Genomic DNA, 20,346 nt, shown 5'->3' with positions numbered 1-20,346 from the left:
TATTTACATATAGAAGTAAATTTGTCGGTAGAATTTTATGAGTAATTTTATAACAATTTTTAAATTTTTTTTTCTATAAACATGCATATGTAACTAATAAGATATAACATTTAAATATGTTGGAATAACATTTAATTTGAAATTATAATTTAATACAGCTCAAAGTTCAAACAGAATAAATATTGAATAAATGATATTAAATAAATAATTTAAAAGATTCTAAAATCAGAGAAGCAAAATAAACTATTTCAGTTATCAGTTCACAGTATGAAACTAAAAAGTTAAAAGATCCATACTTTTGATATTTTTATATGAGCAGCTAGTTGTTGAGATATTTTGTTTCCACTTTCAATTTCATGGAGCTCAACCTATATAAAAAATTCAACAATATAAAATTCTAGTAAGAACAAAAGTAGAGTTGTAAAAAAAAAAAAAAAAAATTTACTATTATTTAATATTTTCAGATGGAAAATTGTAAATAATATAAATAGTTAATAATTCATTTGATTTCGAAAACATTTTATTTTGAAAACAGTTTCTCTCTCTCCTACGCGATTCCGGAGCTCGGCTCCTCTCCTCCAGCGAAGCCCGTTGCCGGCGAGCGCCGGCCATCATCACCGCCTACACCGGCGTGTTCCCCTCACGCCGATGAGCATCCCCGGCACCACCAATGTTCGCCACGCGCAGCCATGCTTCTCCTCCGTGGAAAGAGAACCGAAATGGGTTTCTCCCATTTTTGTGGTTTTCTGCCGCCGTACGCGGCTACCGAAGGGCACGACCACCACCGAGGAGTCCCCCTCAAGGTGGCGATCATCCCACCCACCTTCGAAGGCCGCCACGCGCAGCCCTCCGTCTCCCCCACGGAAACCGAACGAAAATGGGTTTCACCCATTTGTTTCATTTCGCGCCGCCGTACGTCGCCACCGAAGCTCACGGCCACCACCGAGGAGTTCCCCTCAAGGCGGCGACCATCGCACCCACCTTCGGAGTCCCCCACGCGCAGCCCTTCGTCTCCCTCCGTCTCCCCCACTCAAAGGCACACGGACAAACAGAAAAATATATTCGAGAACCAGAAAAGAGAAAAACAAAGTTAGAGGTGAAATAGAAGTGAACGGCGTACCAACGGCGAGAAGAAATCTCAGGAGCACGGGAAAATTTTTTCTTCGAGTTGAGTTTGGAAATTGTTCTGTAAATGTGAATTGTGTGTAGATTAGATGAGATATTTCATCTCTTATATGTGAATATTAGATATTTTACATAAGGATTAGATATTTTTAGTCTGTAAATGGTGCTAACCGAACGAAGAGGAAGAGGAAGGGAAACACTGAAACTCGAACTGAATTTCAAAAGGGAACGAGAAAAGCCAACGGGAAAAAAAAAACGGTGCCACTGTTCACTACTGTTCATCTTTATACGTGCTTTTAAGATAAGGAAGATATATATATATATATATCTTTTCCACTGAGAGATAATCGGATGGATTGAGGCATCTCCGAGGAAACTGCAGCATGTTCATATATATATATATAAATATATAAAAAGGAAAAGGGAAGACTTGGAAGGAAGACGAAGACTTGAAGACTTGGAAAGAAGACGAAGGTAATAATGACAGACATTTTGGGGTCTTGAGAGCATTGGTATTGGATTGACTATTTTACTCTTTAAATTTTGATTAATATGTAACTTTTTCACTTTTAATTAATCATTCAAAACTTAAAGTCTATATTGGATTAGTCATCACACTCTCTATAATAATAAAATATTATTATTTTTTATTTTTATATTTTTATAATTAATTTTTATTTTATAATTAATTTTATTTTCATAACCTCCTATAATCACCTATAATTTCTAACAATCATTTTCATTTTCATTTTCACAATTCAATAAACAAAATCGATATCAATATTTGTTGTTTTTATCCCACCATATAAAGAGAAAGGTAAAGTAACGAACATGAGATGATATTTGTTACTTTTATTCCACCATATTATAATGTGAGACAATACATCACAACTGCAAGAAAAGGGTCCCGGGAAAGAAGAAGGCAAAGAGCCACTGGAGAGAGGAGCCAAAATATAATAAACAATGAGTTTAGACTTGCTACAGGACTTTTCATCTTTAGAAAGAAAAATGAAATTACTGTTGTTTATTGTTGAGATGAAAAGTCTTTGGCTAATTCAATGTGGGCCATTTATTGTTAAAATTATTCAAATATAAAGATGAAAAGGCATTTGATTAATCCAATATCAATGCTCTGATAACGTGGAAATAACGCGTTGTGCACAAGATATTTTAATGTAAAACTCCTATTTCGTTGTCTATTTCGTTATAATTTGAAGAAAATAATCAAAAAATGGCATCCAACGGATTATCTAATTTATTTATCTAATTTATCTGTAATTTTCAGTTGACTACAATATTACCGTTACATCTAGTAATAACTATTTACAATTGTAAATAATTTTTTAATCATTTTTTTCTCATCTAATTGTCTTCTACCCAATGTTTCCCAAACTCTGCACCTCCAACGTTAATTTAATATCAAATATATATATTTTGGAATTGCTACAAATTATATAAAAATATCAAATATATATAGTCCCATCTAGGAAGAAATGACCTTCTAATTTGTACTAATTTTATTATATAATCTTTTTTTTTTATTTTTTATTAATTTTTAGTTTGGTTTAACTTATAAATTTAGATTAATTTAAAATAGAACTTAATTATATGATATTGCATATATAGAGATATTATAAATATCAAAAGATATGAACATATCATTAATAGTTTAGAGAAAATATTTAAAATGAATAAAATTGATTAAAAAAATATAATATTTAAATGATATAAAGAAAAAATAAATAAATTGATACATAATATTTTGTAAAATTCATTATGTAAAATTGAAAATTTGAATTTGATGATATATTTTAAAGGAAAACACTATTTTCACATAAGATTTGTACCGAAATCTTCTACCGAATTTTTTTTAATTTTTTTATTTAATGATTAAGTAAGTGCTTTTAAATAAATATGTGATTTTTTTTTAATTTTCAAAATATATCTAAATAGTTTATAAAATGGTGAAAGAAAAATTAAAATATATATATATATATATGTATATATATTTTGAGTGTTCGGCAGAGAATTTCGAGGACCTAGTAACGTCCTATTTTAATTTTAAAGATGGGTTTGGATGTTGAAGTGAGTTGAGTTGAGATGATAAAATATTATTAGAATATTATTATTTATTATTATTATTATTTTAAGATTTAAAATAGTTAAATTATTTATTATATTTTATATTAAGATTTAAAAAAATTGTAATGATGAATTTAAATAAATTGAGATGAATTCAACTTCTAAACGAAGTCTTAGATTGCGTTTGGATGTTGAAGTGTGTTGAGTTGAGTTGAGTTGAGATGATAAAATATTGTTAGAATATTATTTTTTAATATTATTATTATTTTAGAATTTGAAAAAATTAAATTATTTATTATATTTTATGTTAAAATTTAAAAAAATTATAATAATGAATTGAAATGAATTAAAAGATATTTAGTACTAAACGAAGCTGGTGGGAGTGCTCAAAATGCCAAAAACAGGACAATCCTTCCACCGGCGGCTATGCTTTGTCTCGATCTTAATTTACAAGAATTTTCCCAGCCGGCCCCACAATCATGCACCATTTCCTCTTGTTTCTATAAATTCCATGTCTGGGTGGATGTGATGTCATATGTGATGTCATAGCCCACAAAGGCCCATTTAATGATGCCTTGTAAAGCGGGCTGTAATGATTCAAGGTGAGCTAGTGTTTGGATTGCAGAGCTCGCACATCAAGTTGTTCGAATTTAAAATTTTTATTTAATATTTGTTTGAGCTTGGCTCTATTTAGTTTTTTTTAATAAAATTTAATAATTAAAAAAATAAAAAAATTATAAATTTTTTTTTAAAATTTAATAGAATTTTTACAGCTAAGTAAACCCCAATCTGTTGAATTATAAAATTTTAATATTTTGTAAATCATTAATATATAATTAGTTGATATTTATCCATAATAATTATATATTTTATTCCTATATAAATTACTAACACGATAAGATAGTAGTATATATCAACATTTTATATAAAGTTTCTACTTATTAATATATGAAATATAAAATCTTATGGACTAATTGTTACATAAATTATAAAGTATAACTATAAAATATATTCAATATATAGGCCTAAATAACTAGGTTACATATTATATATTTAATTATAAAATATGCTATGTTTATATTATTAATTATCGATGTATGAATAAGTTTTAATTGAATCGAACTACTATGTCCAGTCGACATAAATGGGTCTTGGCCAAGTCGAGTCAGATATGTGTCATTTACTAATCGAGTGGATGTCTGCTTTTAAGAGATTTTTTTTTTCCTCACAAGTCAAGTTCGATTCAAATTTACTAAAACAAATGTCAAGCATTCTATTGAACAGACTGATTTATTTACAATCTTACTTGTGTAGACTATTTCCTTACTATTCCCAGTCGCACATTAACCGTGAGCGATCGAGAAAGATGGAATCTAAAATGGTTGAAAAATTGTTTCTATCATAATCTCAAAATAAATAAATACCATTACAAATTGTAACAGCACCTTTATAATTTTGTTAGGTTTAGCCGCGTGGTGGAAGACTGAGGTTGCATCTAAGTAGTGAGGTAATTTTTGATATTTTATAAATAATAGTAGAGTATTAAATATTAATAAAAAGTAGATAAAAATAATATTAAAATAATAAATAATAATAGAGTATTCTACACTCCAAACTAATCTGACTGATTTAATTTATCGGTCTTTTATCCTTATATGAACATGTGTAATTTTCTCGGAGATGCCTCAATCTATCCAATAATCTCTCTCCATGGAAAAAAACGAAACTTGAAAAGAATACGAAGACTTGAAAAGAAGTGCTGAGTTGGCATTCATCCCGCATTAATAGGCTCAAATGACCTTTCGGACCAGTAAAGATCAACACATAAAACAGTCAGAATCATAAACACAAAAACCCAAATAAGTAAAAACAAAACAAACCTGATAAGACGCAAGAATAGCAATAATGACATCCCAAGACACTTCGCTCAATTCAAAGATGCTAGAAATTCTTTTTTGGGCTTTCTTTCTACATGCTGAAGAGCAAATTTTCCACAGTTTTGTTGTTCTTGAATTTATATTATTTTTATTAGGCAAATAGTTTGGATGATAGGTGATTTGACGGTGGGAGGCCATTTCCTATGGTTGTTCCAATATTAGTTTTCCTTGCTTTCATAAATCTTCACGAATTGACAACCACGTCTAATAAATAATTTATTGCTACATCTAGTAGTAGCTATTTACAGTTATAAATAATTTTTTAATTATTTTCTCTCATCTATTCGTCTTCCACCCAACATTTCCCACGCACTTTGCACCTCTGACGTTAATTTTAAGAATAAATCTTGGTAGAAGCTACTGTTTCCTGCATCCAAATGGCACACATGACGTGTCCCCCTCCCCTCCCCCCCCCCCAAACGAAGCAGCCATTTTCATTTTGAATTTTCATTTCATCCATTTCGTTCCTCTCCCTCCAACCCCCGCGTTTCTTTCTTCCTCCCTCCCGGTTTCTTTCTTCCTCTTCTATTTTCCCGTTTCTTTCCTTCTTCTCCCCCACCCCCCGGAACTCCTTTGCAACGTGATTTCTCGAGAAGCCCTGCACTGTGATTTCGAGTTCCTCTGTCCTGAGATTTCGAGTTCCTCCCCCGAAGCCTCGAGCTCCTCTGCAGTGCAATTTCAAGTTCGTAGGTGATTTCTTCTTCTTCTTCTTCTCTATGATTTTTTCTTCTTCTTTAAGGTTTCTTCTTCTTCTCTGCAAGTTCGACACACTCAGATTGAAGCCCTCAATTCACCGACGCGAAGCCCTCGGATATGCAGGAGGGGTAATGTATAGTTTCTTGTAAATAATCTTCTTCAAGTTCTTCCATTTATTACTCATTTTTTCTCTGTGATTCTAGGGTTTAGTCATACATTTATTTTTTTTTCTCTGTGTTTACAGCATCTCTTTTTTCCTCTAGGGTTTAGTTAAATGAGCTGTAAGTTAATGGTATTTTGCTAGAAATTAATGAGGTTGTTTCTGGATGATGCATATCTAGTATTAGCTAGAGATTAAAGGTTGCATTCTATCCTGGCTAGTTTTAGATTACTGGGTTTAGTCATACAATTATATATTACTGCTTGTTTTGTTGATGTGATTATGTTCTGTTTCTGCTTAATTTTCAAAAAAAAAAATTTTGTTTTTCATTTTCAGTTTGCACACAGAGATTGCATACAAAGGTGGTGCAATGAGAAGGGGAACACCACTTGCGAAATATGGTTCAAATTTATCTTATTCAAAAGGAATTGATTTTGGGTTCTTTTTTTTTTCTTCCCTCTGGTGTCTGGTGGGTGGAAGGTTTGTCTATTGTGTTGGTGTGTGCGCTTGTTTTTTCTCCTTTGGATTTTGTTTAAAATGTATCGCTCGGTTGTATGTTTATGTATTTTTGTTCTTGAAATTCAAAGTAGCTGGGTCTTTTTAGTTCTTGCTAAAACTAGTTTTGTTCAAAACATGCTTTGCAACTAATCATTCTGTTAACATGGGGCTAGTGTTTCTTTTTTTATTCTCCCTTTTTCTGGACAAATATGATAACAAAAAAGGAAAAAAATGGTCAGAGTGGGGCTTTCTCTGCATGCAGATGACATGAGTTGGCTGCACTTTTCATGAAATTTGCACTCTTTCTACGTCCTGATGACTTTGCTGAGAATAATTACAATCTGTTAACTTGGGAATGGTTGCAATTTTTGAAATGTGCACCCTTTGACTAATCCAATTTGTCATTTCTTCTGTTGTTTTCCCGTAATAAGTAACACCATTAACTAGTTAATCCATATGAATACAAACATTGTTAACAGAGAAAGCATGCAAATTCCAAGAAGAGAGCAAGAGGCGACGAATCCAGGATTAGGGACAATGAGCGAGTACTCACAGTGCACGTCTGTTGCAGATAGAAGTGCTTCTTGCTGCCAATCCTTGGGCTAACAGTAAGTTTGTTTTTTATTCAAAACCTCTTAGGTTCCCAAATGGTGACAAATGTCATTGTGGTCCAATGTTTATTGTATAGTTGTGATCAATTTTGCTATGAAAACTCATACTGAGCTGGACTCAGGAAAATGTGGAAATAGTAACAAAATTAGGTACTTAGTTGACCATCTCCTTGCCATGCAGCAGCCCATATTAGTAGTTGTAGAGGTGCATTGACCTAAATACATTAATAACAAGTGCATTCAGACTGTCCAATGATCAATCATTTGGGCGGTTGGGGCCACAATCCCACCAGTACTTTGAAAATTTCATCTGCAGTTATTGTGTTCATGATGTTCATTTACAGAGTTATGTATGTGACAATTTGTTGATTGAATTTGTAGTTTACGGTCATCTTGCTTGTGAGACATTTCTTTGATTTGCTTAATGGTGGAACAGAAGATTTACCAAATTGAGATTATTGTTGTTATTTTTTCCGCTTACAGGCGGTGATGAAATCGACGCGTCATCAGCTAGAACAAGAGTTATTGCTTGAAGAGATAACAAGGTTGGAACAATTGCCATCATACAGCCTTCTTTCCCAATAGTGTTACAGTTCTCAGATTTAACATAATGGCATTTAACGGCAACATTCGAGACACTTGTTCTTGTGACGGCAAGATTTATCGCATCGTTGGAGACACTCGTTTTTATGTATATGGTATATTGTATATGGTATATTGCTTCTCGTTTCAAATATTGCTTGATTTCACCACAGCATGTTACCATTTGATTTCGCAAAGGGTAGGTTTCCAGAGTTTGTAAGGCTGAGAAGTACAAAAAATTATTTCAAGCAGGAAGTTTAAATGCTGAATGTATATTTCTCCACAGTTGACTTCCCTAAAACATTTTTGCAATTTCAGAACGTTTGGGCACCAATGTGGGATTTGTTTTGAATAAATGGCGGTCTCTTAGTGCCTTCTTGGGCACCAAAATGCAAAGAAACCTCATTTTACATGTATTGTTTTTGGGCACCTAAATTATGGTTAGGATGTTCTCAGCCAGTGTATGAAATTCGAGTCCTCTGTTCTCTTTTTGAGAAATATGTACTATTCTCAGTGAGATTGTCTTGTAAATCGTCATCTGCAATGGTAAATGAATGAGAATTTAAGTGGCTTGTTGGAAAGCTCCAGATGACACATTGGTGCCATCCGTACAGCATGTCCACATTTCTCCCAAGTATTGTTATCATCCAATGGGTTAAATCAATCCATCCATCCATCCGTGCAAACCCACATCCAACTTTATATTTAATAAATATCGTTACATTAAATGATAAGCAGCAAGTCTAATGTTCTAAGGAAATAGGTATGACCCAGCCAGGTCAAAACTTCATAACTAGCTTCTCAAAATAGTCTAACAACAAATGAAAATAGGACGATGGGCATCAAGCAACTTAATCAAGCATTTACTCATAGATCCAAGGGTGTAGGCTACTCCCCCAGTTAGCAGGGCCTTCGGGGAACCAAAGAGCAATTTCTTTGCACTTCCAACCCAATAACTTTCGTAAATAACATTCCTGCAAACAACGTAGCTTCAACATCAGATATTTAGAAATCCCCTAGTATCATTATCAATTATTAGCATAGAATCGGTCATTTTTCACTTTCCATTTCTTTGCGGCATATTGGTTTTTTCATGGTTGAAAACAATTCATTCGAAGATACTAAAAAGAAATAGGAAACTAGGCATAGAGTGTTGTGACCAAAAAGTGAAAACAGAGGCTCTTCAACTCATAATCTGTGTTTCTAAATAATTGTGACTAGTAGATAACTCATCCAAAACAGTACTTGCTACCTCATTTCTTTAGGCTAACAACCACAGTTGAAAAAATCTGTTGACACCAGAGCCAAACCAAGTGGATAATAAACATTAATAACAGCACCAGAAATAATCTTTCACCCAGTTGTCACAACATTCTTACCCTCCCAAGCCATATTGAAAGATGAAGGAATTCCATTTTCTACAGATGAAAATTCCCAACCCAACCAAGAAAAGAAAATTGCATGATAGATTAAGCTTATACATTTTTAGATCATTCAGCCAATAAATTCTCTATTATTTTTTAAAACTCTCATCAACCAAACACTAGATATATATAGACAACATCAACACTTTACATAACAAATGAAAACCCAGAAAGCCACTTCAGATTTATCGAAAAAGAGCAAAATCACTGGCTTGATGAAACAGGAAAAAAAACTTTCATTTCCTTCCCTGCAAATCCCCCAACAACCATAACATAGAAATCCCTCTTACTGTTACTTTCATCCAGGACGTGGCATCCTAGACTCATTTTAGGCAGTTACGAAAGCTAAACTGAAAGTTTTCTATCCTAACTTCTAGTTGGATAATTAGGAAGATATGAGTACAGAAAGTCATTAATCTTTAAAACACCTCACAAAGAAATACCAGATATCTATAGTTTTGTTTGGTTGAAAGTGTACCTGACAGATTAAATCTCCAATTAAAGTTAAAAGTGCAGATGTTAGAGCTTTTGTTGACACAGGATACTTTGCAAGAAGAGCCAAATACCTGTAACGTGAAGTTCATCTTGGAATTAATGAATGTGGACCATACTGGAAATCCCAAGTATAAAGGATAAGGCACCGAATGATCAGCACAAAACTCTACTTAGATTTTACTCTGTATGAAAACTAGAAAACAAACCTGACGAGAAAAATCAATAGGAGCATTCAATAAAATTACTTGTCTAAAAAATATGTAAACTTATCGCACCATATAATGTGAACATCTTGTTAAAAGTAGTCTGCCAATACTAGTTCATTAAGTATCGTATATTTGCCACCACTTCATCTCAATTCATTGGCCACCTCCTAAGGAATTTCTCTTTTTCTTCTGCCAAAAAAAAAAAAAGACTCATTTGCAGGTGACAAGTGAATTGAGGATCTTCAACTTTCATTCTAAACTATTACCTTGGCGAGGGAAGGGGAAGAGAAAAAACCAGGGAAGTTTGAAATGGAAACAGAGGGAGAGGAAGAGAGAAAATCAAGCGGGCTGTGAGTAGTAAAAAAATTAAATAAATAAAAAATTTGAGGTTCTTTTGAGTTGGATAAAGTGTTGGATATTTCATGCAACCAGTTAGGTTCACACTCGATTGATGAACATGGTATCTGTGTTCATCGCCTTTGTGTCATACAGAAGAAATTGATTGGGTTCGTGATGAAATGGTGACTGGTGATGTCAACCTGGCAAATTATTGGGAAGCTTTTGTAATATTTAGAGGCTTGAGCTTGACACAGTTAGATATTGTGGGGAATGCAGTCGCTGATGAAAAATTAAAGTCATTTTTGGTCAAGATTGTGCCTACGCTGAAGTGGTTAGATGGTGGAGAATTGCATTAAACTTGTTGGAGAACCATTTACTTTGGGATACGAATTAATACAATCCATTAAACTTGTTGGAGAACCATTTACTTTGGTATACTGATCCCGAACATGGGACATATTTTTTCCAGTTATGTTAGCTTGTACACTGCCATTAGTAAACAATGCTTGCTTGCATCATACAAGGAAAACAAACATTGAGAGATAGGAAATGTTTCTGAAAATAAAAACATAAAAAAAAAAATGATGTCCATTAACTTACCACAAAATGTGCCTCAATAATAGCAATGCGCACGCACAAGAGCAGTTACGAACCCTAATTTTCTGGAAAAGCATACCCATCTCAGAAAACACAAAAATCACATCTCGATGTACACATGAAGAACATAGCATGTACGGATGGGAAAATGGTACTACAATATTTACCTAGCAAACCATTTGGCGAAACAGAGCACTCAGTCCCGTCGCTGGTTTGGTCCGTTCAATCAACTCGCGGGGAGTGGTGGCACTGGGCAGACGTACGAGCGTCGCGATTTGGCCCTGAACAGAGAGACGCAGTCGTGAGCTGGCACTGGCAAGAGGAAGCTGATGGACGTGGGTTCGTGGCGAGGAAGGAGGGTTCGCATGATTCAAATCTTGTTTGCTCCGTTCAACGAGCTCGAGGGACAGTGGAGGCGCTGGGCAGACGGAGGAGCGCCGCTCGGTGGCACTGACGAGAGACGGCGTCGCCGGGAGGTGCTGGGTTGTGGAAGCAGACGTGGGTTGCGAAGGAGCAGGGTGCTTCGCGGGGGAATGAAAATACATTCAGATTTTCAAATTGGCACGTTTTGATTTTAAATTTCAAAAAAAAAAAAAAAAAAAAAAAAAGAGAAAGCATCCACGTAGTGAGTGCATTATGTGCACCCACTACAGTGGATTCTATATAGAAGGACTCTAATTTTAATATCAAATATGTATTTTTTTAGAATTGCTACAAATTATATAAAAAAAAATCAAATATATATATATATATATATATACTCTCATCTGGAAAAAAAAAACCCTCTAATTTGGATTATTTTTAATATAATTATTTTTTTTATTTTTTAAATTAATTTATATTTTAATTTGATTTATAAATTTAGATTAATTTAAAATATAATATAATTATATGATGTTGTATATGGAGAGATATTGTAAATATAAAAGAATATGAAGATATTATTGATAATTAAGAAAAATATTTGAAATGAATAAAAAATATAATATTTAAATGATATGAAAAGAAAATAGTTAAATTAATGTATGATATATTGTACAAATTATTATATAAAATAAAAAAATTGAATTTGATAATATGTTTTAAATAATAGAATGAATATCTATTGGGCGTGCTCAAAATGCAAAAAACAGGACAATCCTTCCACCGGCGGCCATGCTTTGTCTTGATCTTATGCAAGACTTTTCCCAGCCGGCCCCACAATCATGCACCATTTCACGCCTTGTGTGCTTTTTTCTTTTGTAGGCAGGCCTTGTGTGCTCTTATTTCTATAAATCCATGTCTGGTTCTCGGTGTGATCTTCATTCTTCCATCCCAAAACTCTCTCATATTATATGTATTACAAGTTTCACAGTATTTCCTGTCGCTACCTTTGATCAAAACGGACGTGTATCAATACAGATTTCAAAAGAGAAGGTACGGGTCATCAGCTTTCTTTTTTTTCTTTTTTCTTTTTTCTTCGACATCAACTTTCACTATTGTAAGCTTTCATTCTTTATGTTATTTGCTTTTTTTTTTTTTTTTCTATTAATGCTTCTTCATATTCATTTTCATATTTACGTAATATCTCTTCAAATTAACCTGTATTATATTATGTATATTTAAAATTTTGCATAGCTATAAACAATATGATACGAACTCGTGTTTTTTTCAAATTTAAAGAAATAATATTCACTCTCTAAACATTATTTTACTATTTTTTTCTCTCTCATACCCTTTAATCTTTCTCTCAACAACAGCACAAACAAAGAAATTAATCAAAGATGACTTAAGAGCACTCTGATTGGATTAGCTAAAAATTAAATCTAATGAGAATTTAGCTATTGAGCCATAAAATGTATTACATTATAATAGCTATATTTGGAATATAGCTACAATAACTTCTAAAGTAATTTTTAAATTTGAAAGATACTGTTTATTCATCAAATCTATTTTATATTATTTGTTTCTCTCTCTTGAGGTCTCCATCAATATCTCTCTAGTTTCTATTTTTAACCCATAATTTAATTATAATATGATTACTAATTAATATATAATATTATAAATAGTAAAATATGATAAAATATATAATTTCATAATTAAAAAAAATAAAATAATTTTGAAATTATTAATTACTCATGAATAAATAGATAATCCAATGTAGAGATTTAATGTGAATAGCCAAAGCCAAATTCATCTTTTATTATTTTATTGTCATATAATGAAAAAATGACTATTCCAATGTTGAGATTTATGTGAATGTAATAGTTAAAAGTTAAATTCATCTTACATTCACAAAAAATATACTTTAACTTTAACTAATTCAATGAAAGTGTTCTAACCAGATTGATAATTGTTTATTTGAAGCATATCAACAAAAAATAATATGGTAATTGCTTATTTGAAGCATATCAAGAAAAACTAATTTTAGGAAAATAATAATAATAATAATTTATTATTATTTAGTTCAAAGAGGTATAATTCAATAATTTTCTTGATATGCAAAATCAATTTTTAAAATATGTGATTTTTTATATGCATATAGAAAAATCATTGCTAATGTGAAAAATGCTTAGCGTTATAAATCTCATATAAAACATAAAACGACATGACCACATCTATGAATAGAACTATAATGTCGCATCTCAGCCAAGTACAGTGAACCAGTTTCAAAGAAAAAATAAAGAAAATACTTATATAGACTTTTATTTATGTATAATTAATGGGTGTGTTCACTTGCATTTTGTGTACTTGGTGATTATTGATTTTTTTTTTTTTGGATTGATTGATTTAGAAAGGTAATTGATAAATATATTCTTATACGTGCTTTGATTTTATATATTAATATTTATTGATAAAATTGGATATATGAAATTTGTAATAATTAAATATATAGAATTTCTATTTTTTAGCACATGGTACTAATTGTAAAAACAAAAAAAAAACAAAAAACAAAAGAAGGTTTAATTAAAAAATAAAAATATTTTTTTATTATTTGGTTCAACGATGCATAATTCAATGTGGGAGTGTTCCTTGTTATATAAAATCAATCTTTAAAAGATGTGATTTTAAATATGCATGTAGAGAAACCAATGCTCGTGCTCTAATCCATGTAATATTTGGGTTCGAATTCACTTTGTTTATCCACGTAATTCTTCTAGAAATAAATCAAGAAAATCGGAAGACCTAAAAATTTCATTAGCAATTACAAACAATTTCGACATGAAATTGTAGACATAAAAAACTCTTGTTTTAATCAATGAAAATAGAGGCGTATTGCATTCTTTGATTGATGAACATTATTCTCATTCTCCAATTTGAAAACACAGCGAGGGGAAGAAAAACGTAGAGGGAATAATTCTGAGGTGATGGCAACCATCTTGCTTCTTCTTTTCTTCTTAGCAATTTTCATTGCAGAAGCTCAACAAGATGGGCAACTCGTTATCAGGCCAGGTTCTTTGTTAACACCTACAGGCACCGGTGGTACCAACTCTTCATGGCTATCACATTCTGGTCTATATGCCTTTGGATTCTACAAGCAGGGCAACGACTATGCTGTCGGGGTTTTTATTTCCGGGATTCCACAAAAGACTGTGGTCTGGACAGCCAATCGAGACGATCCTCCACTTCCCGTTGATGTTAAATTGAACTTCACAAGCGACGGACGGCTAATTCTGCAATCGGCACAAGGCAGCGAGACCACGATCGCTAGTAGTCCCGAAGCTGCTGCAGCAGCTGCATCGATGCTGGATTCGGGCAACTTTGTTCTCTATGACTCTGATAACTCGACAATTTGGCAGAGTTTCGACCATCCAACCGACACCTTCTTACCAGGTCAGAAGCTCAAGACCGACGAAGTGCTGTTTTCCAGTCGTTCGGACACCGACCACTCAACAGGCATTTTTCGTCTCATAATGCAACAAGATGGCTGGCTGGCAATGTACCCGGTTGGAACCCCACTCACACTTGATTATGGTTATGGGGGAGTTGGTGTTCCTGGACAAGGACCTAGTGTTTCACTCAATTTTGATACTGATGGTCACCTCTACTTGCTCAATGGAAGCAGAATATATATAGTGAATATTACACAGGGAAGTCCAACAAAAGGTATAATTTATCGTTTGACAATTGACCCTGACGGCATCTCACGACATTACTCGTACAATCTGGATCAGAATGGTGATTGGAACGCCACATGGTCAAATCCGACCGATGTGTGTCTCCCTGGGGGTCTCTGTGGCATCAATGGATTTTGTGTTCTATACGATCAAGATGCTGGCTGCAAATGTCTTCCCGAATTCAAACATGTTAACGAAGATAGTTGGGCTTCAGGATGTGAAAGGAATTTTGATTCTATAAGTTGCAAAAGCAATGAAGCAGTTTCCGGATATACCATGGAAGTAGAGCCTAATACCGTATGGGAAAATGCTAACTATTCTATCCAAATATCTCTAACCCAAGAAGAATGTGGACAAGCATGTTTGAGGGACTGTAACTGTGAAGCTGCATTGTACAAAGACGGAGAGTGTTGGAAACAAAGGCTTCCTTTGAGATTTGGAAGAAGAAAACAGGGTGACTCGAGCGTAGCCCTCATCAAGGTAGGCAAGTCTTCACTCTCTACGGATCCAATTGTGCCGAAAGAAAGTAACAAGGAGAATCGAGTGGACATCCTCATTATTGGTGTTTCGTTGATTGCATTTGCATGCATTGTCTTGGCAGTTTCTGGATTTGTAGGTTACAAATATCGTGTTCGGGCCAACAAAAACAAATCTAACAATGAACAAGTTGGCTTGGGTGAGGATGTTGCTCCAAAATCATATACTTATGTAGAGCTTGAGAAAGTGACCGATGGTTTCAAGGAAGAGCTTGGTAGAGGAGCTTTTGGGATTGTTTATAGAGGGGCAATATGGAATGGCGAGAAGATGGTGGCCGTCAAACGACTGGACAAATTGTTGACCGAGCGGGAAAGAGAGTTTCAGACAGAGGTGAAAGTTATTGGGAGAACACATCACAAAAACCTAGTCCGTTTACTCGGGTATTGCCATGATGGACCGAATAGGCTTTTGGTGTACGATTACATGAGCAACGGTTCACTTGCGGATATACTCTTCAAGCCATCAAAACAACGACCTTCTTGGGATAGAAGAATTGAAATTGCTCGCAATATAGCAAAAGGAATTCTCTATCTCCACGAAGAGTGTGAGCCACAGATCATTCACTGCGACATAAAACCACATAACATTCTCATGGATGAGAATGGTTGTGCAAAACTCGCTGATTTCGGATTAGCGAAGTTGCTGAAACCAGACCAAACCAAAACATATACCGACATAAGAGGCACAAAAGGATATGTCGCACCAGAGTGGCATCGGAACCTGCCCGTGACAATCAAAGTAGATGTGTATAGCTTTGGAATTATGCTCTTGGAGATTATTTGTTGCCGAAGGAATGCGGACTTTGATCTTCCCGAGGAAGAAGCACTCCTTGAAGAATGGGCATACCATTGCTTTGAGTGTGGCGAGCTAGGCAAACTTTTGAATGATGAGGTGGTCGACAAGAAACAATTGGAAAGAATGGTTAAGGTAGCACTCTGGTGCATTCTAGATGAGCCGTCACTTCGTCCTTCAATGAAGAAGGTTCTACATATGTTGGAAGGGACTGTTGATATTCCAATCCCTCCCAGTCCGACATCTTTTCTCACTGCCCTCTAAATTGGTTTGAAATAATAGTAAGTGCCCAGTACATTTTGTTGCTTCGAAGTGGATAAAGAAGACAAAAGATCTCCTGTTATTGGTGTAATAATTTCTTTTTCTTTCTAGCTGTTGTTCCAAATATATGTATTCCACTGCAACACTAGTGTTTTGGTTTCTTAATGTATTGTATTCATATATGGGATGCAATGGTTTACCGACTACATTGATTGCAAACATGGGCATTGACTGAGTCACTGACTCACCAGGCGTTTTTGAGGCTAGTTTTGCAGATAATTTGAAGTTGTTTTCTATTTTTTTATGCAAAACCAATGCACTGCTTGAACTTTGATCAACCTATATCAGGGTTCACTCGAATACCAAATAGTGCGGCCTCTTTGTTGTGCATTAATTTTTACAACAATAGCACAAAAAGCAGATCCAGCAGAACAAAGACAAACTGATTTTGCAGTGAGTAGTAAACCAAAATTAGCAACAACTTGGTATGGCGTCAAAACCACTCATTTACTCAATTTCAAATTTGTAAACCTCACATTTCAAACAGTTTACAACAATTTCAAACCCTAATACTCTTCAACACCCTTCATTCCACAAAGAAGACTTGTATTTGATTAACGATCGAAGACAGCTTGGAAGGAAGACCGTGCGGTAATAATGACTGACTTTTTGGGGCTCCATGTTTCTCGGCTCAAATCAAGTTGTTCGAATTTGAAAATTTAATTTAATATTTGTTCGAGCTTGGCTCGACTTAGGCTTGAGTTTTTTAGTTTTGAATAAAATTTAATATGTAAAAAAATTGAAAAATTACAAAACTAAATTCTAAATTTAATAGAACTTTTACAAGTACAAGTAAACCCTAATCTATAGAATTTAATTTTTGGGTTCCTGACAACGAAATTGGAGCAGATAATTGGAAATAACGCGTTGTGCATTAATCGGATCCTTCCACCTGCAGCTATGACTTTTCCCCGCCGGCCCCAATATCAATAAGGCCTTGTGTGCTCTTATTTCTATAAATCCTTGTCAGGTTCTCGGTGTGATCTTCCATCCCCAAATTTTCTTTCATGCCGTTAGGTGGCCCCGAAGTGTTTTGGTCGAAAATCTCAGATAAAACATAAAACGATATGACCACATCTATGAATAGAACTTATAATGTCGCATCTCAGCCAAGTACAGTGAACCAGCTTCAAAGAAAAAATAAAGAAAATACTTATATAGACTTTTATTTATATATAATTAATGGGTTTGTTCGCTTGCATTTCGTGTACCTAGTGATTATTAATTTTTTTTGGATTGAATGATTTATAAAGGTAATTGATTTATAATTATATTATTGTGAAACCCACTAACGCCAGGTTTTTGTAATATGATTTTTGTTTTTTTTTTTTCCGAGAGATGAAATATTATTTTGGGGGTTTTAAACATGTTTATGTTGAAAATTGAAGAAAACTAATTTACATGATGTCATCAAGAATGAAAGGATTATAGAAACTAGAAAGAAACATGTGGTTCTGAAGCAATGGAAAACAAGAAACAAAAGCAGGACAGCTCCAAGAAACATGTGGTTTTCCACAACATTCACCCAACTCAATCATTGCGTGCTGCATTCTTTGACTTTTCCAATTGAAAAGCAGATCCAAAGCAAGAAAAACGCATAGAGAACAATTCCGTGACGATGGCAACCATCTGGCCTCTTCTTCTTCTCTTCTCAGTAATTTTCACTGCAGAAGCTCAACAAGCTGAGCAAACCGTTATCAGGCCACGTTCTTTGTTAACACCCAATGGCACCGGTGGTACCAACTCTTCATGGCTATCACATTCCGGTCTATATGCCTTTGGATTCTACGAGCAGGGCAACGGCTATGCTGTCGGGATTTTTATTGCCGGGATTCCACAGAATACTGTGGTCTGGACAGCCAACCGAGACGATCCTCCACTTCCCGCTGATGTTAAATTGCACTTCACAAGCGACGGACGGCTAATTCTGCAGACGGCACAAGGCATGGAGACGGGAATCGCCGGTAATACCCAAGGTGCAGCAGCGGCATCAATGTTGGATTCCGGCAACTTTGTTCTCTATAATTCAGATAACAGAATAATATGGCAGAGTTTCGACAAACCAACCGACACCTTCTTACCAGGTCAGAAACTCACAACCGATGAAGTGATGTTTTCCAGTTATTCGGCCGCCAACCAATCAACAGGCATCTTTCGTCTCATAATGCAACGAGATGGATATCTGGCGATGTACCCGGTTGGAACCCCATTCACACTTGAGTATGGTTATGGGGGACTTGGTGTTTCTGGAGAAGGACCTTGTTATGTATGGAGTGATAATCGATGTTTGTAATTCTGGAAATTAGTAGGCGATTCGAGGTGCCTGGCCTCCAATATTGTAAACACTATGTATTTGGAAAATTCATATCCTCATGCATTGATAACAGCCATATAAATAGCATTTTACATGACTTAAACAGATATGAAAACTAACCCAAAACAAATCCCAACAGATCCACTAAACCACGGACTCAAAACAGGAATAACAAAACAGGAACAACTTCAACTGAACGGACTAATTCAACAACAGAAAATAAACCGGAAACAACGTGGCTCGTGGCCCGTGACTCACCCTACTGGACTTTAACTAACAATACCCACTCAAATTAATACTAAGGCCTTAGGCCCACAATAGGCCCGTAAGCCACAACCCAGCCCATGCACCCATTCAGACACCCAACCCTAAATTAGGGTTCCATCTCTTTCGGTCTCATAACACATGCCGCCGCTCAAAAGACCTTGCCCTCAAGGTCTGTAAATCTCCTTTTCAACTCTTCACGATCCATCCAGGTTGCGTCATTTTCGTCCATGCCCCTCCATTGAACCAACAACTCCACACCAGCCTTCCTTCCCTTTCTGAAGATTCTTCTGGCGAGTACAACTTCGGGCTCGGGCTCGAGATGCCCTTCGGAGGTAAGCCTCGGTAACTTTGTAGATGATTGTACTTGCTCTCCCAGTTTCTTTTTAAGACACGAAACATGAAATACCGGAAAAATTTGTGAATCCTTTGGTAAATCTAATCGGTATGCCACTTTGCCGATTCTCTGAGTTATGTTGTACGGTCCGTAATATCTTGGAGAAAGTTTGAGGTTCCTCCTCATGGCTACCGACATCTGTCGATAAGGACGAAGTCGAAGGTAAACTTTGTCACCGATCTGGAACTCACGATCGGTCCTGTGCCTATCTGCATAAAATTTCATTTTTTCTTGTGCTTCCTTCAAATTTTCGCGCACTAATCTGTTTATGAGCTCCCTGCTTTTAAGTTCTTCCTCAACAGCCTGAACCTTTGTTACACCCGATTCATATGGCATCATTCTTGGTGGTGGCTGTCCATAGACCACTTCATATGGAGAAATTTTTGTTGAGGTATGTTCTGAAGTGTTGTATGCATATTCAGCTAGAGGTAGTCATTTTGCCCAGTCACGGGGTCTATCTCCCGAGAAGCTCCTGAGGTATCCTTCCAACCCTTTGTTGACTATTTCTATTTGGCCATCTGTCTGAGGATGGTAAGCTGAGCTAAGCATTAACTCAGTGCCACTCATTTTAAAAAGTTCTTTCCAGAACTGACTGGTGAACACCGGATCCCTGTCACTCACAATTGTTAGAGGAAACCCATGTAATTTAAATATAGTTTCAAGGAATACCCTTGCCACTGAGGCTGCTGTGTATGGATGTGATAGGGACATGAAATGAGCATACTTGCTCAATCTGTCTACTACCACCATGATTACAATTCGTCCTCCTGAAGGTGGCAACCCTTCAATGAAATCCATACTGATGTCAACCCAATTCCTTGTAGGAATTGGTAAAGGCTGGAGTAGGCCTGCTGGATGAATATTTTCCACCT

The 20,346-nt window shown here is 35.0% G+C and overlaps 1 protein-coding gene and 2 long non-coding RNA genes across 4 annotated transcripts; 2 read left to right on the top strand and 1 right to left on the bottom strand.

Moving 5' to 3' along the window:
* The first annotated feature begins 5,644 nt into the window (after positions 1-5,644).
* On the top strand, positions 5,645-8,109 carry LOC118344145. Of its 2 annotated transcripts, none has more exons than XR_004797910.1 (4): positions 5,645-5,834; positions 5,906-5,968; positions 6,978-7,106; positions 7,593-8,109. It is a non-coding gene; the product is annotated as an uncharacterized LOC118344145 (long non-coding RNA). The 2 variants fall into 2 exon arrangements; XR_004797909.1 differs by having other exon boundaries at positions 5,906-5,973.
* Positions 8,110-8,378: 269 nt separating this feature from the next.
* On the bottom strand, positions 8,379-11,296 carry LOC109018301. The gene is made up of 4 exons (XR_002000552.2): positions 10,920-11,296; positions 10,756-10,817; positions 9,594-9,681; positions 8,379-8,665 (listed from the first exon to the last, which is right to left on the bottom strand). It is a non-coding gene; the product is annotated as an uncharacterized LOC109018301 (long non-coding RNA).
* A 768-nt stretch (positions 11,297-12,064) lies between these two features.
* On the top strand, positions 12,065-16,645 carry LOC109016611 (G-type lectin S-receptor-like serine/threonine-protein kinase LECRK1). Its single transcript, XM_035683922.1, has 2 exons — positions 12,065-12,168; positions 14,061-16,645. Exon 2 carries the CDS (start codon positions 14,100-14,102, stop codon positions 16,440-16,442), a length of 2,343 nt encoding a protein of 780 aa, XP_035539815.1. The 5' UTR covers positions 12,065-12,168; positions 14,061-14,099; the 3' UTR covers positions 16,443-16,645.
* Positions 16,646-20,346: the final 3,701 nt, after the last annotated feature.

Source organism: Juglans regia, chromosome 1 (assembly GCF_001411555.2).
Source record: "Juglans regia cultivar Chandler chromosome 1, Walnut 2.0, whole genome shotgun sequence".
Classification (NCBI taxonomy): Eukaryota; Viridiplantae; Streptophyta; class Magnoliopsida; order Fagales; family Juglandaceae; genus Juglans; species Juglans regia.
Note: the sequence above shows the minus strand (reverse complement) of the source record. Positions and strands in the feature narration are given on the sequence as shown.

Excerpts from the sequence above, each read along its gene's own strand:
- LOC109016611 (XM_035683922.1), top strand. The coding sequence starts at position 14,100 with ATGGCAACCATCTTGCTTCTTCTTTTCTTCTTAGCAATTTTCATTGCA.